Source organism: Giraffa tippelskirchi, chromosome 3, assembly GCF_054371585.1.
Source record: "Giraffa tippelskirchi isolate mGirTip1 chromosome 3, T2T-mGirTip1v1.2.pri, whole genome shotgun sequence".
NCBI classification, from domain to species: domain Eukaryota; kingdom Metazoa; phylum Chordata; class Mammalia; order Artiodactyla; family Giraffidae; genus Giraffa; species Giraffa tippelskirchi.
The window spans coordinates 17950992-17975652 of NC_137277.1; the positions used below are offsets into that span (position 1 = coordinate 17950992).

At 56.8% G+C, this 24661-nt stretch overlaps 1 protein-coding gene across 11 annotated transcripts; it reads left to right on the plus strand.

Moving 5' to 3' along the window:
• Window positions 1-15: 15 nt before the first annotated feature.
• On the plus strand, window positions 16-21370 carry PLCD3 (phospholipase C delta 3). 11 transcript variants are annotated; one of them, XM_081577073.1, is made up of 16 exons: window positions 5630-5698; window positions 6004-6069; window positions 12428-12589; window positions 12705-12933; window positions 13278-13407; window positions 14254-14482; window positions 14960-15161; window positions 15326-15470; window positions 16278-16430; window positions 17638-17781; window positions 17930-18080; window positions 18863-18979; window positions 19831-19997; window positions 20139-20274; window positions 20384-20537; window positions 20731-21370. In XM_081577073.1, the coding sequence occupies exons 3-16, from the start codon at window positions 12457-12459 to the stop codon at window positions 20921-20923; spliced, it is 2283 nt and encodes a 760-aa protein (XP_081433199.1). In that variant the 5' UTR covers window positions 5630-5698; window positions 6004-6069; window positions 12428-12456; the 3' UTR covers window positions 20924-21370. The 11 variants fall into 11 exon arrangements, with proteins under 11 accessions (XP_081433195.1, XP_081433198.1, XP_081433203.1 ...); XM_081577078.1 differs by having other exon boundaries at window positions 20384-20533; XM_081577076.1 differs by lacking the exon at window positions 6004-6069 and adding an exon at window positions 11947-12045 and having other exon boundaries at window positions 5646-5698; window positions 20384-20533.
• The last annotated feature ends 3291 nt before the right edge of the window (window positions 21371-24661 follow it).

Here is a 24661-nt window from a genome sequence, read left to right on the forward strand (position 1 = left end):
GACGCTCACCCACACGTTGATGTCAAGAACATCCACGCGACGTGCGGTGGCTGTCTCGGGACGATCAAACGCCCGGTGGAGGGATGTCAACCGATCCAAGAGTCCATTCCCAGGTTCTGCCGGGGACCCATCCTCTCCAGACCAGTCTGCTTCGAGTCTCCTACCCCTTTGGGGGCGGCAACTGGCCGGGCGCGGAGAGAGTTAATCCTATGACGTCATAGCCCGAGCCTTCCTCCTTACCTGCCTTCAGTCAGTTTCCGCCCCCCTTAACCCTCTGGTTCGGGCTTCCCTGCCTCCTCGCTCAGCTCCTAGGCCCAGGACTAGCCGGCCCGCGGACCCGATCCCCTGTCTGGCTCCCTTCTGAGACCTTGGGCAGGACGGGGAGGAGGAGGTGAAAGGGGTCCTGAGTCCGCACTGAGCCCAGGTCAGGGGAAAGGAGAGGGTGTCTTCGCGAGATGGCAGCCCTCGCCCCCTCCGAAGCCTTCCCCTGCACCATGGGGGCTCCGTATAGGGCCGGGATCCCAGGACCGCTCGGAGAACCGGGAGGACTCAGGAGCAGAGGGCGAACGCGGAGACTCGGGGTCGCGGGCCAGGCCGCCTCCCCACTTGCGCGCCAGTGTCCAGCTCCCCGCCGAGGGTCACCGCCCCCCTCACCGCCGCCTCGCCCCGCCCCCGCGCCGTCCTCGGTCCCTCCCTCTTGCTCCAGGTCCCTCCTTCCCTGACCCTCGTCCCTCCCTTTCCCCCTCCTCCCGACACCTCCTCCTCCCGACTCGCTCCCGGCGCCGCTAAGTTTCTCCGCTCCGCACCGCGCGCGCTGACCCCGGGCCCGGCCCCGGCCCCTCAACCATGCTGTGCAGTCGCTGGAGGAGCCGCCAGCGGCAGCCCGAGGAGCCCCTGGTCCCGGCCCAGGTCGTAACGCCCGTAGGGCTCCCGTCACCGCCCGCATCCCAGGACGGCAGCACCAAGAGGCCTGGGCTGCGGGCGCTGAAGAAGATGGGTCAGTGAGCGGCCGGGGTGGCTCGGGGTGGGCGCGGACGCGCCCCGGGGGCAAATCTTGGGAAGATCGGGGGGTCCCGGCCGTTCGTGGGCTTCCCAGTAGGGATGTGGGGAGTTTGGCGAGGGATAGAAGGCCAGCGCCGTTCCAGCGGGGGGCTGGGTGGAGTGTCACACCTGGGGTCACCCAAGGTCCCGGGGTCTGAGCGAGGCTCCCAGGACGACTTCTGGGAGTATGGAGTGGGAGTTTGGACGAGGGCTGCGGACTCGGGTCCGAGAAGGTTGGGAGAGTAGAAAGGGAGAGACAGGCTTAGGATGCCCGTCACCCGCTCCCGGACACCCTGTGCCTTCTAGGGTCTTCGAGCGCTCAGGGCATCCTGGATTCTTGGGCCCTTTAGGACATGAGAGTTGTAGAAGAGGCTGGCATCTCATGCCGACCTTCCAACCCTACAGTCCCCACTGGGATCAGAGCAGCCGCACAGCACTGGTAGGACTGGTCTAACTGGTGAGAACACTGACCTTCGGGTCAGAAAGCCAGAGTTGCCTTCTTAGATTTGAGGGAAGTCATGGGGGAACAGAATGCAATTGTGGTTTATCAAGCATCTCCCAGATGCAGGCCAGCACTGGGTGGTTAGGGATGTGGTGCCCGTCAGTCTTCTTCACCTTCCTGAGAGGTAGGTGGTATAATCCTCATTTCACAGATGAGGAAGAGAAAGTAAGGAATTTGCCCATGACCATAGAGCTAGTAGAGGGCAAAGGTTGGCATGTACCCCCACACTGCCCCTGGCACCCTCTCAGAATCTGGGCAAAGTGGGAGTGAGTAGGGGTTGAGGGCTTGAATAAGGAGGTGTGTGTGTGAAAGTAATTTTTTAGTATTTATTTTTGTTTATCTGGTTATGTATTTGGCTGCACCAAGCCTTGGTTTGTGGCATGCAGGCTCTTTAGTTGTGGCACGTGAAATCTTTAGTTGTGACGCGTGGTTTCTAGTTCTCTGATCAGAGATCAAACCCTGGCCCCTGCATTGGGGCCAGAGTCTTACTGAGTCTTACCACTGGACCACCAGGTACGTCCCTGTGAGAGTATTTTATACACTGTGAAGTACTGTAAAACTGAAGTGGTGTAGGAGAACTGTGGTCAGTAGAATAGTTAATGATGGAGAGACTAGAGGTGGGACTGAGGGAATAGAAGGACAGGGTTGCCTGAAGACCTGTGTGAATCTTGGGGTAAAATGCTTGCCAGTCTTAGCTTCACTTACAGCCGCAGGACATGTAAGATCTAGTTCCGTTCCCAGACCAGGAGTTGAACCCATGCCCCCTGCATTGATAGTGTGGAGTCTTAACCACTGGACCACCAGGGCAGTCCTTCTGGTGTTACTTTCTCTGTCCTCCATTGTTTTCGTTTTTATTTCTGCCTCCTTTCATTTGACCTGAATTTGTTGAGCGCTGTGTTCTGATCACTGTGACTGGCGCTCTCCTTATAAACACAGGAGACATGCTCTCTGCCCTACACTTCATCAATCACACATGCGTTCAACCAACATTTATTGAGTGCCTATAGTATGCTCTGCCCTAGGGATTCAGGAACAAACAAGACAGATACAGCCCTGGCCCTCAGAGAGCTGAAGCACCGGTAAGGGTGTCAGACAACGAAACCAAGAAACAAGGCTCTGAAGGAAAGAGCAAGAAGCTGGGGAGCCCTGACTGCACCCCGGAGCTGGAGGGAGACTGGAGTGAGGCCAAAGAGGAGAGACAGGGGGAGGCTGGATCCTCGAGGCCTCTCTTTCTCTGGAGGGTGTCAGGAGCTCAGGAAAGGTCTTAGACAAGAGGAGAGCAGGAACTGTGTAGGGTAAGCGTGGGTTGGATGAACACAGGGGTAAAACTGGGAGTCCTCCTGGAGGGAGGCTGAGGGGTCAGTTGGGCCAAGTGTCGGGGGGCTCAGATGTGAGCTGTGGAACCAGAACGGATTCCAGGACTACAGGGAGGGGACTGAGCTGGACTCTGCTGTCGGCGAGATCTGGGAGATGTCTGTCATGGGTGGTGGTGTCATCCTCTGGTTTACAGGGCAGTGGTGGAGAGGACAATGCCCATGGGAAGCTGAGGTGCTGCGGAGACAGCTAAGGGCTGGTGTTAGGCCAGAGAAGCAGCCCTGGGAGTCAGCTGCCCTCATGGGTTACGTTTGCCATGGGAGGGTCGAGGTGACGATCCTGCCCACCTGCCTGTCTCCTCATTCCGCACACATTTGCCAAGCCCCATGGCTCAGATAAGGAGTCTGCTTGCAAGGCGGGAGACCCAGGTTCAATCCCTGGGTTGGGAAGATCCCCTGGAGACAGAAATGGCAACCCTCTCCAGTATTCTGACCTGGAAAATCCCATGGATGGAGGAGCCTGGCAGGCTATAGTCCATGAGGTTGCAAAGAGTTGGACACGACTGAGTGACTTCACATCTGGGTGCCAGGGTGTTGTGCCAGAGCTGGGGCTTCAGAGATGGAGAATACTTAGCCCTGGGGGAGAGGACAGTCTAGGAAACACTTGTAGACAAGTAATTAGTGCTGAGCCCAAGACTCAGTGCCCTGTGGCTGAGTAAGGCTGCATGGGAGTTGCGGGCTCCCTGTGACAGTGACGCTGTTGGGAACTATGCGGGTGTCAGGATGTCACCTGGGCACCCTCCCTCCCTTTGACTGCTGCACCATCCTGTTGAGTGACTGCCTTCGAAGAGAGGAATGTCAGCTCCATGGGGAATGCCCCTTTCCCAGGCCTCGCTGAGTCCAGGAACAGGGTGGAGGTGAAACCCAGGTGTCCTGGGGCCCAGCTGCTCAGGCCCACAAGGCCAAGGCCTATGTCTACCACCCACATAGCTTTTGATGCGACCCCTGTGGCTGCTGCCTCTCCCAGAATGATCCTCAGGGCCCGGCCTGGTCACCGCCTTCACCACACCCCTTGGTGGTGGTTGAGTCGCTCAGTCGTGTCCGACTCTTGTGACACCATGGACTGTAGCCCATCAGGCGCCTCTGTCCGTGGAATTTCCCGGGCAGGAATATTGGAGTGGTTTGCCATTTTCTTCTCCAGGGGATCTTCATGACCCAGGGATCAAATCTGGGTCTCCTGCATCGTAGGCAGTCTCTTGACTGCAGTAGATTCTTTATCAACTGAGCCACCAGGGAAGCCCCACCCCTTAGTCCAGTGAAACAGATTCTCTTTCAAATGGGGTCAAGAGGCCAGGGCAGGGAGTGGCTCAGAGTCAAAGGCTCAGAGGGGCTCAAGGAAAAGAAAGGGCTTGGAGAGGCCATATTGGGGAGAACTAAGATGAATGGGGAGGGAGGTAGCTCCTATAATGAGTGGGAGTCATTTGTGGAGCACGGGTGTCCAGCCTGCTCCAGCCCCCTGCCCCTGGGCTGGGCTGCTGCCCGGACCTGTACCTGGGAAGCCAGGGAAGAGTTGAGCCAAAAAAGAGCTGGGAGAACAGCGCGATGCTGAGCACCCAGCAGCCCTGATCCTGTTTAATCCTCTCCGTCCCCAGGGAAGGTGCTGAGATGTCCCCATGTGACAGATGAGAGGCTCGAGGTGGAGGGGGAGAAGTCACCCACCCAAGGCCATACGGCTAAGAGGCAGCAGCGTCTGTCTGCTGCCAAAGCCATCATTGAATGATGGCTCTTTATTGCCTGGGCTCCTTTGGTGGCTCAGATGATAAACAATCTATTTGCAATGCAGGAGACCCAGGTTTGATCCCTGAGTTGGGAAGATCCCCTGGAGAAGGAATTCAGGGAATTCTTGCCTGGAGAATTCCATGGGCAGAGGAGCCTGGTGGGCTACAGTCCATGGGGTCACAAAGAATCAGACACAGCTGAGTGACTAACATACATATACATGCAATTAACACCTTTGTCAATTAACCCCTTTGTAACACTGTGCTAGTGCTTTTCACATACTAGCTCATTTAATGTCACAACCGTATGAAGTAGGTGGAACCATTAGCTTCATTTTAAAATGTGTATTTATTTGCATCAGGTCTTAGTTGAGGCATGCGGGATCTTTAGTTGTGCCATGAGACCTCTTAGTTGTGCCATGTGGGGTCTGGTTCCCTGATCAGGGATCGAACCTGCACCCCCTGCATTGGAAGCACAAAGTCTTAGCCCCTGGACCACTGGGGAAATCCCTAACCTCATTTTTCAAGTGAGGAATCTGAGATTTAGAGAGGTTCAGTAACTTGGCCCAGGATTCAAAGCTGGGAAGTATTTATAGCTAAGAGAGGATTTGAGGATTCGAACCTAGGAAGTCTGGCCCAGAGTCCAAGCTCCTAACACAATGAATGGATGAGTGATTTAAGCCTCGTGGGGAGGGACCTGCTACACCCCTCCCCCATATTGGCTCTGCCAACCTCCAGGGGGTGTCCTCATAGGGCTGCCCCCCAAAATACAGAATGCCCAGTTAAATGCACTTTTCAGATAAACCACACATAATTTGGGACATACTGATACTAAATTATTATTTGTTGTTATCTGAAATCCCCATTTAACTGGGCATACCGAGTTTTGCCTGGCAGCCCTACCATCCCAGAGCCCCAGTTGCTCCACCCCCACCCCTAATCCCCCGGAGCAGAGCGCTGAGTGGGCAGAAGTTGCTCGCTTCCCTCCCCAGTCTGCACACACCACCAAATGCCACAGGGCAAGCATGCTCTCCCCACAGCCTGCCCAGAACATGTCCTGCAGGGTGAGTGGGGCTCCCAGGGGAGATGTTGGCAGCTGGTGGGGGGTCTTCCGAGAAGCCCCTGGTCCAGGCAGATGCCTGGCCTGGGTGGTGGGGAGGGCTGGGGTGTGCCAGGCAGGGCCGAGGGACTGGCTCTTTCCTGCACTGTGGCCCCCTCACCTCTTCTCCTTCCCCAGCTCTGGGGCGACCCTCTCTACCATCTCAGCCCCCAAACAGCCTTCACCCCTGGTCTGGCCCTGCTGAGAAAGGAGATGCTGCTTGGAGCAGGGGAACACCGCCAGCCTTCCCTGACTTTGTTGATGTTTCAGGGAATGTTATGGATTCTGGCGCTGAGCTCCACTGAGTTCTAGCCTTGGATGTGGCTGCCTGCCTGGGTGAGGGGGACTCTCTTGGTACCCGAGATGTGGGGCTGCCTGCTGCCTAGGGGATTCGGGTGGGAAAGTGTTTGAGACCCCTCACTGTTGCCTGTCCCCTCCCAGAGCCTCATGGCCTCAGTCACCAGGAAAAGCTCTCTCCTCCCTGCCCCTGTTGGCATGAAGCTGACGGCTGTCTGTCGCTCTTGCCTGCATGTCTCACATTCCTGCTGGAGTCCTGTGTGCCCTTCCTGAGTGTATAGTGGTACGCAAGCACACACACACACACACACACTGCCTAGTTTCCATCCCAAGTGAATCACCTTCCTCCCACCCACCAACCCCCCCCCCCACACACACACAGATGCACATACGCTATATGCATACACCACCCTACACACACCTTCAGTCCTTACACACCCTGGCCTCTGCATACACACCCCGTGACCACGCAGCACCTCCCACCCCTGCCCCCTACACAGTCCTTACATCCGCCCCGCCTTGGGCCACCACACTGTTCAGAATACATGGCTCGTCCTCTGTGACCATCAGTGGCCCATCTATGAGAAGGGTGGGATTTGTTTTTAACAGTAAACAAAATGTATTTGTTTTTAAAAAAGAAAAAAAAATGTATTTGTTTTTGGCTGCTCTGGGTCTTCGTTGCTGTGCGAGGGCTTTCTCTAGATGTGACGAGAGGGGGCTGCTTTCTAGTTGCGGTGCGCAGGCTTCTCATTCCGGTGGCATCTCTCGTGGAGCATGGGCTCTAGGGTCTGTGGGCTCAGCAGTTGCAGCTCCTGGGCTCGAGAGCACAGGCTCAGTAGTTTTGTGGCACAGGGGCTTAGTTGCTCCGCTGCGTGTGGGATCTTCCCAGATCAGGGATTGAACCTGTGTCTCCTACATTGGCAGGCAGATTCTTTTCCACTGAGCCACCAGGGAAGTCCAGAAGGGTGGGATTTAAGAGCCAGAGATGAACTTGGCCTCCCACAGCCTCTTCCAACTCTGTCACTGAGGCAGATTCCTGCCCCAACCCTAGCCTTGGCCACAGAACCCTTCTGGCCCCCTGACCATACACAGCCTGAACTGCCCAGGCTGAAGGTGGTCGCTGGGAAACTGTGGGGCTGCCCGTTTCCCACCGCCTTCCGGTCCCTCTCTGGGGACGGGGGTGAGCCTTCAGCTCAGGGAAGGTGTCTGGGCCCGAGCCGGTGACAGTGGGCTGAGCAGGAGACAGAACCAGCTGGAGGCCATGAGACTGAGGAGCAGGGATGGAGTGAATTACCCATCTTCCTTCCCAGGCGCTGCCTCAGTTTCCTTCTTCTTTATCATTTATTGCAAGCTCCCTGTGGATGGGCCCCAGGTGGGTTAGGGTTCAGCCCCATAGAGCCCTTTGGGTGAGCTCCCTCCCCAATTCTCAACACACTCCAGCTCCACCACTTACCGACCCTGCAACCCTGAACAAATTCATTGACTGCCTATATAACAGCTTTATTGAGAATTAATTCAGCCATTTAAAGTGTATGGTGGTTTCTGGCATGCGTGCTCAGTCGCTTCAGTCATGTCCAAATCTTTGTGACTCTGTGGACTGTAGCCCACCAGACTCCTCTATCCATGGGGTTCTCCAAACAAGAAAACTTGAGTGGGTTTCCATGCCCTCCTCCAGGGGATCTTCTCTACCCAGGGACTGAACCTGCATCTCCTGCATTGTAGGTGGATTCTTTACACACTGAGCCAACTGGGAAGCCTCCTGGCATATTACATTATTATTACCATTATTTTTGGCTGTGCCATGTGGCATGTGAGATCTTAGGTTCCCCACCAGGGATCAAACTCATGCCCCTGCATTGGGAGCACGGAATTCTAACCACTGGACCACCAGGGAAGTCCCTTCATTTCTAAAAATTGTTCTAAAATGTATATAACATAAAATTGGCCATGTAAACCATTTTGAAGCAGATAACTGAGTGGCATTAATTACATTGACAATTCTGTGCTGTTTCCAAAACTTTCCCATCACCCTAAACAGAAGCTCTGTAACCATTAGACCATAGTTCCCTGTTTATCCCTTTCAACAATCCCTGGTAACCTCTGATTTCCTTTCTGTCTCTGAATTTTTTTAATTGAGGTATAAGTGATAGAAAATGTTTCTATGAATTTAACTGTTCGAGGTACCTCATGTAAATGGGATCGTATGTTTGTCCTTCTGGGTCTCTGGCTTATTTCACTTAGCATAATGTTGTCAAAGTTCATCCATGTCGTACGTTGCAGAGCTCAGACTTCACTCTTTATACGGCTGAATAATATCCCACCGAATGGATAGACCACATTTCGCTTATCCATTTATCTGCTGATAGACACTTGGGTTGTTTCCACCTTTTGGCTGCTGATTGTCCTCATTTTTGCTACTGTTATTTCATGATTGTTCCCCAAGCTGCTCTGTCGAGGTGGCCATGGTGCTGGCCCAGCCCCACTCCAGAAATGGATAGATAGAGAACCCACGGAAACCACAGGAGGTAGGCTCCTTGTGAACCTGCTCCAAGTGAGTAGGAATGAGGGAACATCTGTGGGTTTGGGTCTGGCAGGACTGAAAAATGTTTACTGGGAGGCTAGGCAGAGGGCCAGGCCCCTCCCAGCATCACTGCCCAGAGCTTGGACCCTCCTCCTGACCTCACCCCTTTACCTCTGCCCCCTTGCCTGACACCCCATACCTCTCATATCCCAGGGTTCAGAAGCTCAAGCAATGGAGAAATAGAGACACCCATCCAGGTGCTCCACACCTGGCCCAGCCTGGCACTTCACCCTCATTCTGTGAAGCCTTTCCACTGGCAGTGTGGTCGGAGGACAGTGTGGTCCAAGGGGCAGTGTGATCTGGGGGCCCTTACTGGTAGGGTGGGCAGAATGGAATGTCACCCCTTCCTGCAACAGGCTCTTTGGGAGCTGGGGTGAGGGCCAGGAGCAGGGCCCCCCTCAACGTGGGAATCTGTCCCATTGAGGGACCGGTCAGGAGCTCAGGCTGCCTTTCTCCATGTCCTGTTTGCAGAAAACTCTGGACAAAACAGGCCCTCGGTGATGGTGACTCACCTCCATTTCCGGCCTTAGTCATTCACCAGCCCCCTTCCTCCCCGCCCCCCAACTCTGGGCTTGGCATCACAGGGCTGGCCGGGTCAGGGGAGGTGGCTCCAGCTACAGAGCTTAGTTGTCATGGAAATGAGAAGTCCCCTTTCCCACAGCTGAGGAGGTTAAGGAGGGGTGGGCTCAGCCCCGGTGGCACTGCAGGGCCCCCTGACTGCCCTGCCCCCCACCCTCAGGAAGAGAGAATGCAGAGGTTGCCCAGATGTGAGGATAGGGGGCTGAGGGTCTGGTGAGTCTCTTGGCCTGGCACACGCCATGTTCTAGCTCTTTGTCTGGAAGCAGGAGGGTTCCACCTCCCCTTCCTAGCTAGGTGGCACTGAGTGGGCATTGACCCTTCCAGAAGGCCACAGTCCCGAGGACAATGGGCCTCTCTTCCTCCCTTTATTTTAAAGGGAGACCCCTTGGAGCTGTTAGGGTCACAGATTGGCCCCAAGAGGGACCATAGTCTCTTTTATTTATTTATTTTTTATATATTTATTCAGCTGCATCAGGTCTTAGTGGTGGCATGGGGGAATGTTGTTGCATCATACTGATCTCTCTTGGCCACACACAGACTCTCTAGTTGCGGCACAAGGGCTTTGAAGTTGCACTTAGCTGCTCCAGAGTGCATGGGCTCCACAGCGTGTGGGATCTTAGTTCCCTGACCAGGGATTGAACCCGAGCCCCCTGCATTGCAAGGCAGATTCTTAACCATTGGACCACCAGGGAAGTTCAGTAACCTCCCAAGGACGGCAGGTTTCTCCTCCTGCCTCTGAGTCCATGATTCTCGATCACAGTCTCTCTCAAAGTCACAAGGTATATGTATATTTTTTCCGGCTGCACTGGGTCTTTGTTGCTGTGTGTGGACAGTTGCCGCAAGTAAGGGCTACTCTTCATTGCAGTTAGTGGGCTTCTCATTGCGGTGGCTTCTCTTGTTGCAGAGCAGGGGCTCTAGGGTGCAGGGGCTTCAGTAGTTGCAGCACATGGGCTCAGTAGTTGAGCGTGCGGACTTAGTTGCCCCGCAACATGTGGAATCTTCCCAGACCAGGGCTCGAACTTATGTCCCCTGCATTGGCAGACAGATTCTTAACCACTGGATCATGAGGAAAGTCCCACAGGGTAGGACAGATACCCAATATACGGATACCCAATCCCCAACCTGTACCTGTTGAACAAGAATCTCTGCGTCATGAGTTTCGCAACCTCTCCAGGTGATTCTGACGCACAGCCAGGGTTGAGAAACCCTGACCCACAAGGCTGCTGCCCAGAAATCGGGACAGATGGCTCAGGGCTGGGACTAGAATGCACTTAGTCCCCCAGCTGTCTCTCCATCTGCCTCCCCTTTCAGAAAACACTGACTGCAAGCCTGGCTCTGGGACAAGCCCTGGGGTGAGGACATCCCAGTGTTTCAGTTTATTAAAAATCCATTGAAATTACAGTTTAGGTGGGGTGATTTAATTAAAGTAAAAAGTGTCGTTGGTGGTCAGGGAAGGGGAACTCCCATTTGAGGATAAATCAGAGAAGGCTTCCTGGAGGAGGTGGTATCTGAGCTGGTCCTTGAAGGACTCTGATATGAAAAAGAGATGGAGAAGGATCCTTCAAAGGCTCCCAGAGAGAGGGAGAGGCAGTTGCAGGGATTTAGACTTGATTCCTCAGGTCAGGGTTTACAGTCAGGCAAGCAGGGTCCTTGAGGGATGGGGCACAAAGCCTAAAGCCAAGCCCAGTGCTGGGAGCTTGTTAAAATAAAGGGAGGAAGAGAGGCCCACTGTCCTGTTTCCTTTGGCACACACGGTGGGATTTTTATTTTTATGTTTGGGGATTTTTATTTCAACTTGATTTAATTGCCAACACTGAAAAATTTGGAGGCATCACATACAAATTCAGATTCCAGTTCTCTGGAATCTCTGGGCCCACATCCACCCCTGGCTGGCCCCGTCCTTTCCAAAGGGCGTGGACCCTGCAGTTCGACTGGTTCCCACTCATTCTATTGTCCCCTGGCTTATAAACTTTTGTTTTTGACCCCTGCTGAGACACATCCAAGCAAAGGGTGTGGCCCCATGGAGCAGGCAGCAGCTTGACTGAATTCTGGATTTTGCAGCAGCTACTATTGTGGTCGCAACTTTATGAATGGAGAACTGGAGGCTTAGAGCAGTCACAGGGTAGTGCCACCATGGCCGTGTAAGTGACAGAAGTGACAGAGCTGGGATTTGACTCCCCAAATCTCACTCTGTCCTAGGTCCCCAGGCCCAGGGTGGTTGCAGGGAGGGGCAAAGAGGATAAAAGAAGGAGCAGAGGGGTCAGTGTGCTGGCCAAGGGTGAAGATGCTGGAGCCTGACCTCCAGGGTTTAAAGCCTGTTTCCCTCACTCCCCAGCCATGGAATTCTGGCAAGTTTCTGAAGCATCTCTGCACTTGTTTTCCCGTGTGTTAATACATGAGTGGGGTCTGGCATGTAGTAGGTGCCTTATAAGCATTTTGTTGTATTAAGGAAGAGGGATGCTGTGACCGGAGGGCCCTTGGGGTTGTGACAGTGTCTGGGCAAGGGGGATACCCAGTGTCCCAGGAGATCATGCTTTCTTCTGGGCCTCACCAGGGCATCTGGAGGTCAGCCTCAGGCTGGCCAAAGCAGGGCTGGGCCTGGCCTGGTTGGTCTGAGACCCTGGATCCAGAGTGACCTCCTTGTCCTTGAGAAAGCAGAGATGAGGAGCTTGGGTTGCAATAAGAAAGATTTAGGTTGGATAGTGAGACTACCCTCTTGATGATGGTTGGATGGAATGAGTCTGAGCAAATTCCAGGATGGTGAAGGATAAGGAAGCGTGGGATGTGCTGCAGTCCATGGGGTCGCAAAGAGTCCGACATGATTGAGCAACCGAACAACAACAACCCTCTTGAAGGTCAGAGTTTTGTCTCAAGGGAAAAGGCTCTTGATGGCAGATTCTAGGCTTGACGCCTGGAGGGCAGTGGCAGAAAGGGTGACCTTTAACAGGCTGGAGCCCCAGGCAGTGTCTTGAGCAGTAGCTCTGTTCTGAGGCCTCCAGGGGAGGCTGCTTGGCAGGAAGGAGCCCTGAGTGGGACACACCAAGCATAGGCCTTGGGGCCAAAAAGCCTAGAGCCAAAGCCAGTTTCCTGACCTGTAACCTGGAGACGAAGAGCCGCCTGGGGGCGTCCGCCCAGACTTGTGGCCGGAGGATGCTTCTCCCTGCTGGGGAGGGGGTTGAGGGAGAACATGAGGGTGGGGCCGACGGCCAGGGTGCCCATGGCCTCCTGTCCCCGCAGGCCTGTCGGAGGATGAGGACGTGCGGGCCATGCTGCGGGGCTCCCGTCTCTGCAAGATCCGCTCGTGGACGTGGCAGAAGGAGCGGCTGTACCGGTTGCAAGAGGACGGCCTGAGCGTGTGGTTCCAGCGGCGCATCCCGCGTGCGCCTTCGCAGCACATCTGTGAGCGGGACCTGGGAGGCCGTGGGCGGGCTGGGGGACAGTGGTGGGCTGGGGACAGTAGCGGCCTGGCTTCGTCGCCCAGACCCGGCCGCGCGTGGCTCGTTCCTCTCCTCAGTCTTCGTCCAGCACATCGAGGCCATCCGCGAGGGCCACCAGTCCGAGGGCCTACGGCGCTTCGGGGGCGCCTTCGAGCCAGCACGCTGCCTCACCATTGCCTTCAAGGGGCGCCGCAAGAATTTGGACCTGGTGGCACCCACCGCCGAGGAGGCGCAGCGCTGGGTGCGTGGTCTGGCCAAGCTGCGTGCACGCCTCGATGCCATGAGCCAACGCGAGCGCCTTGACCAATATCCTCCCGGGGAGTGGGGCGGGCGGGCATGCGGGGGGGCCAGCCCCATGCAGGGAGGACTCCCAGCCCCAGGGGAGGCGTGGCTCCACTCTTAGGGGCCCTTAGGTTTGAGACCGAGCCCTTGTCTTCAGAACTGAGGGTGGCAGCCAGGCGTCCTCTGGGGAGCCCAGGTCCCACAAACGATGCGCCCCTACAGTGCTCAGGCAGTTCACAGGCTAAGGGGAGCACCCAGTTCCCAAACTGGGAGCCCCCAGGGCGGGAGAGGGTGAGTGTGTGTGTAGCTGGGGGAGATTGCCTATCTGTCAATTGTGTCTCTTGCGGATATTTCCTGAGCACCCACACCTGGATCCACGCCTATCTGCACCGGGCAGACTCCAACCAGGACAGTAAGATGAGCTTCAAGGAAATCAAGAACCTGCTCCGCATGGTCAATGTGGACATGAACGACATGTACGCCTACCGCCTCTTCAAGGTGGGCACCTGCCACCACTCCGACCCCTGCCTCCCCCGGCCATGGGAGTCCTCAGTTCCCTTCCCCCGCCCCACCCCCACCTCAGGCTTTTGGGGAGAGTGGCCTCTTTCTGCAGAAAGGCCGCCTCTGGGCCTTGCTCTAGGCTTTCATCCAGGGAAGCCAGTGAGCCAGGTTGGGAGTGTGGGCCCAGAGCTCCTTCCTCACCCTCAGGCAGAGCCCAGGTAGCGAGGACCCTGGGCTCATGGGCACACACGGGAGCACACCCCCTCCACTGTGGCACATGTGGCACCTCCACACGTGACTGTGTATACCCTACATGTGGGAGGGGCAACAGGGCTGGGCTCTGCATCCATGGCCTAGTTGGAGCGCGTGGACTGTATGACCCTGAAGGATAGGAGGGCCACAGCACCTGTACTCCTGGACAGACAGCGCCACATGGACTGTGCCACATGCATTCTCAGTTGTGTGTTACTCGTTGACCCTGGGTGTGAACGTGTGAGAACAGTACCACATACACACCAGAGCAGGGGTTCCGGCATACACTCAGCCCTGCCTGAAGCTCACAGTTTTTCCTCCCCCATCTTGATTCTTGGGGTAGGCAGAGGAATAAGCCCTGAACCCAAGAGACCTTCTTTAGAACCCCAGCCCTGTGATTTAACAGCTGCGTGAGGCTGAGTGAGACCCGCGGCCTCGCCAGCTCTCAGTTTTTCCACCTGTGAAATGGGAGACGTCACCTGCCGTCCCAGCTGTGGTGGATGACAGGGGTGTGTACAGAGCATGGGAGTGAGAGCACCCGGCTCTCCCAGGGTGTCGTCCTCCTCTGAGCCTCTCCCTCCTGCCCTCTAGGAGTGTGACCGCTCCAAAAATGAGCGGCTGGAGGGGCCTGAGATCGAGGAGTTTCTGCGGCGGCTGCTGAAACGCCCTGAGCTGGAGGAGATCTTCCATCGGTACTCGGGAGAGGACCGCGTGCTGAGCGCCCCTGAGCTGCTGGAGTTCCTGGAGGACCAGGGCGAGTGCGAGGCCACGCTGGCCCACGCCCAGCAGCTCATCCACACCTATGAGCTCAACGAGACAGGTGAAAAAGGGTCTGACAGATGGGGTTGGGGCCAATGCAGCCCGGGGCTTGGCGTCTGACAGGTCTGGCTTCCCAGCTAAGTGGGCTCTGCTGTTCCTGACTGTGCGCGCCATCTTGGGCAGCTCACCTCACCTCTTTGAGACTCAGCTGCCATCTCTGTGAACTGGCATAGTAATGTACCTTCCTCACAGGGTTGGGTTGAAATTAAATGGCGTAACTCAGGAGTCCCCTGGTGTTCTAGTGGTTAAGATTCTGGGGTTTCACTGCTGTGGCCTGGGTTCAATCCCTGTTCAGGAAACTGAGCTCCCAGAAGAGAAGCTGTGTGGCGTGGCCAAAAAAGAAAGGCATAACTTATGTAGAGTCTCAGTCAGTAGACAAGTGCTCATTATTACTAAGTTGAGTGAGCTTTGATATTTTTGGGGCCAGACACAGGGGTCCCTGCGTGGCCTGATGCTCTCTTCTGCCTGTTTTCTGAAGCCAAGCAGCATGAGCTGATGACACTGGATGGCTTCATGATGTACCTGTTGTCCCCTGAGGGGGCTGCCCTGGACCCGGCCCACACACACGTGTTCCAGGACATGGACCAGCCCCTCGCCCACTACTTCATCTCCTCCTCCCACAACACCTATCTGACCGACTCTCAGATCGGGGGACCCAGCAGCACCGAGGCCTACGTCAGGTACCACAGTGGGGGGATGGTGGGGGTGAACAGGTTTGGGAGCCAGTTGGGGGTGATCAGGGGCTCAACTCCCACCGTGGGCTTCCTGGGGCCTACCTGGAGGCCTGTCCATTGCTCTGCTCTGTGCCACCCACAAGGTACTTTGTCCATTCGTCTGTCCACAGGGCCTTTGCCCAGGGATGCCGCTGTGTGGAGCTGGACTGCTGGGAGGGGCCCGGAGGTGAGCCGGTCATCTATCACGGCCACACCCTCACCTCCAAGATCCTCTTCCGAGACGTGATCCAGGCAGTGCGAGAGCACGCCTTCACGGTGAGCCCCGGGACCCCCACACTCAGCCCCAGAACCTTCCCGGCGGCCCCAGCTGATCTCGGTCCTTCTGAAAGAACCCCCTGGGACTTCCCTGGCGGTCCAGTGGTTAGGACTCCACGCTTCCACTTCAGGGGGCATGAGTTCAATTCCTGGCTGGGGAACTAAGATCCCACAGTGCTGTGCAGTGTGGCCAAGACAAAAAACAAAAGAAACCCCTGCCCAGAGACTCACTTTTGCCAAGTGCTGCTGGGACAGCTGGCCAACGGGGTGGAACAAAGCTGGACGAGAGGCTCCCTTCTCCCACCCTTACGTTTAGTAATTGCATGAAAATCATAAAATTTCCAGAAGATAACCATGTGGCTAGGGAAGGACATTTTAATCATGACTCACAAAGAGGAAATCATAAAAGAGAAGCTCAGCGTTGCACCTGCATAAAATTGCCACATGTGTCAAGCTATAGGAATCTTTCCATCAGCAAATAATTGGCTGGGACGAAAAGTGTGCAACCTAAACAGCGTGGTCAGTGTCATTAACATATAAAGAGCATTTATTAAAAAAAACATTCCTGCAGCCACTCTCAGCTCCCCAGACAGTCCACCCCCTTTCCCGGGGCTCCAGATCTGACCTCTGCCCCTCCATGGACACACTGACCCCAGTGTGTCCCACATCCACCCTCTCAGTCTCCCCCAGAGTGGGTTCTCCAGACATCTGCCTGCCTGTCCTGAAGGGGGTGGGGGGCTGGGTGTAGCAGGGGTCCTGGCGGGGAGGGGGCAAGTGTCTCTGAGCTGCTGCCCCTCCCCCTCACAGCTGTCCCCGTACCCCGTCATCCTGTCCCTTGAGAACCACTGCGGGCTGGAGCAGCAGGCTGTCATGGCACGCCACCTGCACACCATCCTGGGGGACATGCTGGTTACACAGATGCTGGACTCCCAGGATCCGGAGGAGCTGCCATCCCCAGAGGTAAGGCTCTCAGACCCCCAGCCTGGGTGGGGGGAGAGTCTGGCTCCAAGGTCAACCATCCACCTTTGTTCAGGACCCCTCTCCTCTGTCTTAACCTTCTGTTTCTTTTTTTGGTCGCCTTTTGTGGCATATGGGTTCTTAGTTCCCAGACCAGGGATCAAACCCACGCCCGCTGCAGTGGAAGTCTTGGACTGACAGGAAAGTCCTCTCTACCTTAACCTTCTCCTGCTTCACTGTTCATCTGACATCTGCCACCCTGTGGTCTTGTCACTTCTCTACCTTCCATTTTGACTAGACGCCTCCCACCCTTGCCTCTGGCATGCAAGGCCCTCCATGACCTGGCCTGACCTCCCCACCCTGCCTCCTGCCCAGAGAGTCCCCGCGGGCTTGGCTGTTCCCTTGTTTGACACTGTCTTCTCCACCTGGAGCTCCTGTCCCAGCCACCCGTGCTGGCCAAGCGCCACCTGCTTAGAGTCTAGCAACTTCCTCAGTGCTCTGGCCAAAAGTGGTCCATCTTCCTCTTTCCCAAACCCCAGAGCATTTTATCTGCCTCTTCAGGACATTTATCCTTTTGGGGTTCTTGGAGAAATCTCCTCCTACTCCCAATCCCAAATTATGCGGGGAATCTGGGTTCACCTTTGTGTGTGATTTGACTTTATTATTATGAAAAAAACATACATATGGTAAAAGCAAAAATAGAGCATACACAATGAAAAATGGATTTTCCTCCACTCCTGCTCCCCTTGTCCTATTTCTGAAGAAGTGATCACCTTCAACGGTGTCTTGTATATTCTTCCAGAATTTTCCTTGCATCTATATACCTATATACCTGTGCATAGTGATCTTCTCTTTCAAGTGGTAGACAAAGAAGATCATGTGAACACATGTTCTACACGCGCTTCTTCCATGTGAGATCGTTTTTGAAGAGAACGCTTTCTCTTTCAACCCTGAGCTGCCTCATTCATCTTATTGGCTGCCTTGCACTATTCTGAGGCTTGGAGGCACCTCATTAGCCAGTCCCCTGTGGATTGTCCTGTAGGCTGTTTCCCTCATAGGTTTTTTCCTGTTAGAAACATCACTCATGTGTGTCTGTTTCCCTGCTCACCACCCCAAGCCAGCCCCTCACACAGTGGTGTCTGAATGATAGACCGACACATAGAATGATACAGGGGCAGGAGAGCTTCATTCTCCCATGTTGGATCTACAGAGGCTGAAAGGCCGGGTCCTGGTGAAGGGGAAGAAGCTGCCAGCCACTCGGAGTGAGGACGGTCGAATCCTGTCAGACCGGGAGGAGGAGGATGAAGAGGAAGATGAAGAGGAGGAAGTGGGGGCCATAGAGCAGAGGCGGCGGGTGAGTGGGCCCGACTGGGTGGGCCAGCCCGGGCTGGGCACACACTGTGGAGCTCGGGGACAGGTGGCCGAGAGAAGGAAGGTGGGAGGACCAGGGGGCTGGAGCCAGTGGAGAGGGGGGCAGACCCCCGCTGAGGCTTGTCTCCCAGGCCAAGCAGATCTCCCCGGAGCTGTCCGCCCTGGCCGTGTACTGCTGCGCCACCCGCCTGCGGACCCTGCGCCCTGCCCCTGTCCCGCCCCAGCCCTGCCAGGTCAGCTCCCTCAGCGAGCGCAAGGCCAAGAAGCTCATCCGAGAGGCAGGTGGGAGCCAGGACACGGGGCATCTGAGGCAGGAGGGAGGTGGGGACCGGCACTCCCGGTCCCTGGAGACTCCGGGTGGGTGGGAGATGCTGACATTGATCTGGAAAGGAGAGTGAAAGGGCTTTGGGGGCAGTGAAGAGAGGGGCTTAGGGAATGAGTGCCCGGCACCGGGCCAGGTGTACATGCAGGAAGAGGGCACTGGGGCCAGGGAGACTGCTGTCTGCCTTCACGGGCTCACAGCCTAGGCTGGGACAAGACACAGATGGATAATTGTGGTGTGGGGTGATCCACCGGGTCTGACAGAGGCTGTGCGAGTCCTGCAGCAAGCAGCCAGATGAAGAGGGGGAGGGGACTTCCAGACAGGAGAAGCAGGTTGTCCCAAGGCCTGGAAGTGTGACATACACGGAAGGGTTCCTGGAACCCGGAGGTGGGGCTGGAGTAGTGTTTGTGGAATGAGCAATTCAAGATTGCAGCCTGGGGCCAGGCGCTCCACCCAGGGAGTTGGGAATGTGGGGACTCTGCGTGGAATGCAGTGCCAGGCTGCGGGAGGGGGGGTCCCTGTGCCTCTCTGGACTTCAGCAGCCTCCTCATGAGGACCCCCCGCCCTCTCATCAGGGAGAATGAGGAAAGGGGGCAGCAGGAGCTGGCCATGGGAGTTCTGCCTGTTCCCAGCTGGTCTCTGGAGGTGGCGGGGGGCGGGGAAGGTGGGTGACAGGCTCTGGCACCCAGTGAGCGAGTGATACCCCAGCGGCCACCACAGTCCCACCCCACCTCTCCCCCAGGGAACAGCTTTGTCAGGCACAATGCCCGTCACCTGACCCGCGTCTACCCTCTGGGGCTGCGGATGAACTCGGCCAACTACAGCCCCCAGGAGATGTGGAACTCAGGCTGTCAGCTGGGTGAGTGGGGACAGCAGGAGAGGGGGTGGGCAGGGGGCCACTTTGTAGGGGTGGCCCCTGGGAGCCACGGAGGCCCCAGGGGTGATGGGGCTGCACAGCTTTCCAGAAGTCGGAAACGTGAGTCTCAGTCATAACAATTACTAAAAGACTTGTCAACAGGGTAGGTAGGGAAACACAAATCAGGGTTGTTGGTTCTTGCCAGTGTAAAATCTCAATTTTTTGATGAAGGTAGAAATTAAAAGGGCTTCCCAGGTGGCGTAGTGGTAAAGGAGCCGCCTGCCAATGCAGAGACATAAGAGACGCAGGTTCCATCCTTGGGTCGGGAAGATCCCCCCGGAAAAGGTAATGGCAACTCACTCCAGTCTTCTTGCCTGGAGGATCCCACGGACAGAGGAACCTGGAAGGCGGCCATTCATAGGGTCGCGAAGAGTTGGACACGGCTGAGAACAGAAAAAACTTCCACTCCCTTGTGCCCCTAACATAAACACATCCACATACACACACAGAGGCAGTCCCCACTAAGTCCACACTGACGAGAGTGGGCTCTGGAGGACACTGAGCATCGCCAAAGGAGAGGAGTGTGCCCCTTGGAGAAGCTAGGGAAACCTCTCTCTGGCCTTGAGGGGTTCCAGCCATGAAGTACAGGTGATAGTGGGGCTGGGTCCCTGGCTGCCATGATGCCCCAAGCCATGGTGGGATGGTACTCCCACCCAGGCAGGGGGACCCTCTCTGGAGAGAACCAAGTCCTCTCCATACAAAGTCTGTCTGCGGGGAAGGCAGCTAGCTCCTGAGACTGAGCAATGAGGAGAGGGCCACTAAGAGGTCCTGCCCTGCCCCTGCTGTGTCCACAGTGGCCCTGAACTTCCAGACACCGGGTTACGAGATGGATCTCAATGCCGGGCGCTTCCTTGTCAACGGGCAGTGCGGCTACTTCCTGAAACCCACCTGTCTGCGGCAGCCCAACACAACCTTTGACCCTGAGTGTCCTGGGCCCCCCAGAACGACTCTCACCATCCAGGTCAGAGGCCTGGGCCACGCCCTGCCAGGGGTCCCCTCTGCGGGGGTGGCACCAGCCCAAGGACAACGGAGGCCTGGGGAGGGCCCGGGAGGGTGGTGTGAGCGCCTCGGGCCAGGCTGCAGCCCCCTCCTCCCCGCACAGGTGCTGACGGCGCAGCAGCTGCCTAAGCTGAATGCTGAGAAGCCCAATTCCATTGTGGACCCGCTGGTGCGCATTGAGATCCATGGGGTGCCCGGGGACTGTGCTCGCAAGGAGACCAACTATGTGCTCAACAATGGTGGGTGGGGGCCCTGCTGTTGGGAGTAGGGGGTGGACCGCAGAGAGCGGAGGGAGGTACTGGGCGGGGCTGGCCCTGCGGGCTCTTGACTGCCAGGCCTGCGCCCTAGGCTTCAACCCCCGCTGGGGGCAGACCCTGCAGTTCCAGTTGCGGGTTCCGGAGCTGGCGTTGGTCCGGTTCGTGGTAGAGGATTATGACGTCACCTCCCCCAATGACTTCGTGGGCCAGTTCACGCTGCCTCTTGGCAGTCTGAAGCAAGGTTGGTGGGGGTTGGTGGGGGTGGAAAGGGATGGGGGGTCCGGGCCTCCAAGACCCTGTTTACTGGGGCTGCCCATTTCCTCTGAGAACCTGCCCTGAGCCAGGCCACCCCAGGGGTGGGATGTGGTCTGCACCCTACACGCCTGGCCATGCAGGGCGGTGGGCAGAGAAGCTGACGCGCGGCTACCCTCCCCGCAGGGTACCGCCACATCCACCTGCTTTCCAAGGACGGGGCCTCACTGTCACCGGCCACTCTCTTTGTCCACATCTGCATCCGGGGCTCCTGACGGCGCAGCTGAGCCTCCCTGCGTTCTGCACGTGCCAGTCTGCATCCCACGCCCTCCGGAGTGGAGGGGGTGATGGAGGACCAGCCCCTCCAGCCTCCCACTGAGCCTGCCAGGCTCTGGTCTCAACTGGGTGCTGGGGGCTGCCTGCACCCCTCCTGAAGAACGGGCAGTTGCTCCTTGCTCCGGGATGTGAGATGGCCTCAGCCCACCTGGTCGTCATGACTTATGAAGAGCCAGGCCTGGTGCTGCCAGGAGACTTAGGGAGCAGGACTCGTGAGCCCTCGACCACTCTCTGCCCCCCAGTGGGGCCATCCCAGCCTGCTTCCCACGAGGAGTCCAGCCACCTCCCCAGCCCCCTCCCCTGGCATTAGCCACCCGTTAAGGCCCTCCTTCCCTCTTCAGCTCTTGAACCTGAGCTCCCTTCCCCTGTTAAAGCAAGGAGGGAGAGGGAGGCTCAGCTCTGGGGAGACCTAGGAGTCGGTTTCTAACTTGTGTCTTAGAAGAGCCCTGGAGAGGTCAGTAGAACAAAATAAAGAAGCAAGTTTATTTTACCACTGCCACCGGCTGAGTACCGCTGAGGCCACATCCACAGGCCTTGGGGAGGGCCGGGGCAGAAGGAGTGTCCCTTGGGCCTCTTCCCACATCTGGGCCATTTGTCTAAGATGGACAGGGCACTGGAGGGGCTGCCACAGCTCAAAATAGCCCTGACCTCTCTTCTTGGCTCCAAGCTGCTGCCAGCATCACAAGACTGTGAGGACAGCGGTTCACAAGGCCACCCTCCCCCGAGAAACACACCGGGGATCTGGAATGGCGAGGGGGTGGGCAAGGGGGCTTCTGCCAGGGTGCAAGTGTTGTAGCCCTAAAGGGGGTGGGGACAGGACTCTGAAGGACTTCAGACAGAGTCCCCCCCTTTCCAGGCTCAGCTGGGTTCGAGGCCCCCGTCTCTTCAGTAGATGAATCCCAGAGACCTGGGACTCTCCTTCCACCAGCCAAGCAGCCTTTTTTGCACAAAGGCCTGGGAAGCAGGGGGCTGCTCAGGCGCCCCTAGAGATGCTGGGAGAGCGTGGTCAGACCGGAGATGACAGAATCTGGAGGAAATCCATCAGAAAGTGACTTTCTGGAATTAAGTGTGGAGCCCTGGCATCTGGGGTTCCTTGAAGCATCAGCACTAACATTGAACAAGCACAGAGCTTGGTGCCTGTTTCCTGGAGGGCAGCCTGGGGCGGGCTGGGCTAGGCTTGGCTGCTGCTGGAAGCTGCCCCGTAGAACCCAGGGCTGGGCTGTCTCCACCTTCCTGGCATCCCAGGACCTGATGCAGCAAGTGATGGCCTCACCCTGCTCTGTTTACACTGAGGAGGGCATTTGGTTCTGATGAATCTGTGCATCTGAAAGAAGACAACTAGACTCTGAAGGGGCCCAGATGCCCCCAATCCAGGAGCCATGAAGGAATGGGCCAGGTAATCTGGGTGCAGTCTTAGGCTGTCAGAAGAGCTAGGCAGCCAAACTGCACCCCCACAGCGGGGGCAGGGTGAGGCCCCAGGTCCAGGGTTAGGGCATGAAGAGCAACTAAGCATTGTCCTGCCCCCACAGGGCCAGGTCTGGTTAGGGTCTGGGCCGGGGGTCCTGTGTCAGGTGAACCCTGGCCCCCAGACTGAGTCCCCCATCCTGCCTCTCATCTCTGGTTTGATGCAGCAAGAGGAAGGGTTTACAGCTAGAAGAGCCCCAAAGCTGGGAAGATGGCCTTGAAAGGGCAAGAGTCTTTAAGGCAACAAAGTTGACAGGAACTGATTATGGGAGGTGGAGGCAAAGAAGAAACACAGCTGGTAGTTCTGGAGACCTCTGGGCGGAGACCACCAGCAGGGCTGTATTTTTCCCCAGCCCTGAAGGCCTGGAGTGAGCTGGTCCCCGGTGGGGAGAGACAAAAAGTGTAGGTCTGGGAGGGTCAGGGAAAGGCTTCAGGGATGATCCCAGCGGCAGGACCTCTCAGGCTGCTGCTCAGGGCCCAGGTTCCCTGGAAAGGGGCTTGGAGGCACCAGCCCTGGGGGGGAAATGGATGAAAAGGTCCACAGGAAGAGAATAGGGGTTGGGGCAGGGAGGAGTTTAGACATGGTTCCTCAGACCCTTCCTGGGAAATTTTCTGGGTTCAGTGGGATCTGACAGCTTGCAGTGTTAAAAGCACCCCTGGAGGGGACTTCCTTGGCAGTCCAGTGGTTAGGACTCCGCATTCCCAATGCAAGGGGTTCCGGTTCAATCCCTAGTCCGGGAACTAAGCATGTGGGCATGCTGTGTGTCAAGAAAATAATAATTAAAACACCCCAGGTGGCTCAAAAGAACCACCTGGCTCCTGCCCCGCAAAGGGAGGTGTGACTTCTGAACAGTGGGAGGGGTGCTGCTCCTCTGTGAGAAGAGCCACGCTGACCTGGACCGAGGGGGCGGCTCTGCCAAGGTCCTGGGTGCTGGCCCAGAGCCTCGCTGCTCCTCTTACACAGAGTAAACCCGAGTCAGTACCGGCTCCTCACTGGCGGGTGGGAGAGGTTAGGGGAAAAGAGCCAAGCTGGCCCTCAAAGGGCAGTCTTGCCAAAGGAAGGTATTCAGAAGTGTCTCTGGTCACGAGGGCCTTCCTTGCAGGGCGAGAGGGCTCTGGCCCAGACTGGGGACTCTGGGGTTCCACTGCCACCTGCTGACCAGACGAATACCAAGAGGGCGGGAGGGTGTGTTCAGCTGCTTCCTTTATTAGAAACAAGTGAGATGTACCAAGCAGAACAACAATGCATTTGGTATGTCTTCCCCCACCCCGGAAATGGATGTCCCTCCCACAGCCCGGAGCAAAGCCAAGACACAAAGGTGAAGCCTCCCCTTTGCCCATTCCTGGATGCGGCGCCCAGTTGGCAGTCAATCAGTATTTCTGAACTGAACTGGACTGAATGAAATCTTCCCCCACAGCCTCCCTAGGGACAGTCTGTTTGCAGGCCTGCCTTCCCCTTACAGTAATAACCCAAAGCCCTGGGTCTCCTCTGGTTCCAGGGCAGGTGGCCAGGCCTGAAGAAGGCGGCCCAGGGTGGAAAGGCCCCGGCCAGAGATACGCCCCACCCCATCCCCTGGCCCAGCAGCCACTCTCTCCCGGGCTGCAGCTGTGAAGCTATCCAGGCCTTCGGGCCATCCCTTCAGTTGGTTAAATGCTGGTCATCTTTGGGCAAAGAATTCAAGAGCACTGGGACACCCACCCTGGGCTTCAAGTGAGCCAGCAAGTGGGTGACGGCAGTTAGAATGGAGTTGCAGGCAAGTCCTGAAATTTTCCATAAACCTAGGTGTTGCAGTGGCTTGACGTGGGCCGGCCTTCCAACAAGACGGCAGCATCTTCGGAAGTAGGCGTGCGTGGGGGACACGAGCCCTGTGCAGACCTCAGTCCAGAGCTGAGGCCTCCTTTCTCCCCAGCTCTCTCCATAGAGACAGGAGGCCATGGGAGTGTGCTGCAGGGTCATTCCAAAGGCCGGAGGTAAACATCAGGAACATCAGGAGTCTGAGAGCCCAGCACTGGAGGCAGAGGGCGAGGCCACACCCAGGAAGCCCACTATGAGTGGCGGCCTGAGGCGAGTCCCAGCTGATGAGCTTGGAGGCCCTGGAGTCTTCCTTTTGTTTGGTTCAAACCAGTCACAGCTCCACCATCCTGCAAGGCCCCAAACCCCAAGCAATGGTTCTCTCTGAGCTCTCTGACCAGAAGTCCTGGAATGGGTCGAGTGAAGAACCCAGGGAGTGTTTGGGCAAAAAGGAGACTAAGAGCAACCACCGAGCCGACTCCTGCAGACCCGTGCATGGTGCTGAAGGGGGGCAGGGTCCCTACA

Coding starts and splice junctions, on each gene's coding strand:
- PLCD3 (XM_081577067.1), top strand. CDS start 847: ATGCTGTGCAGTCGCTGGAGGAGCCGCCAGCGGCAGCCCGAGGAGCCC. Junction 998..12,427: donor GCGGGCGCTGAAGAAGATGG/GTCAGTGAGCGG, acceptor CTGTCCCCGCAG/GCCTGTCGGAGGATGAGGAC. Junction 12,590..12,704: donor TGCGCCTTCGCAGCACATCT/GTGAGCGGGACC, acceptor TCCTCTCCTCAG/TCTTCGTCCAGCACATCGAG.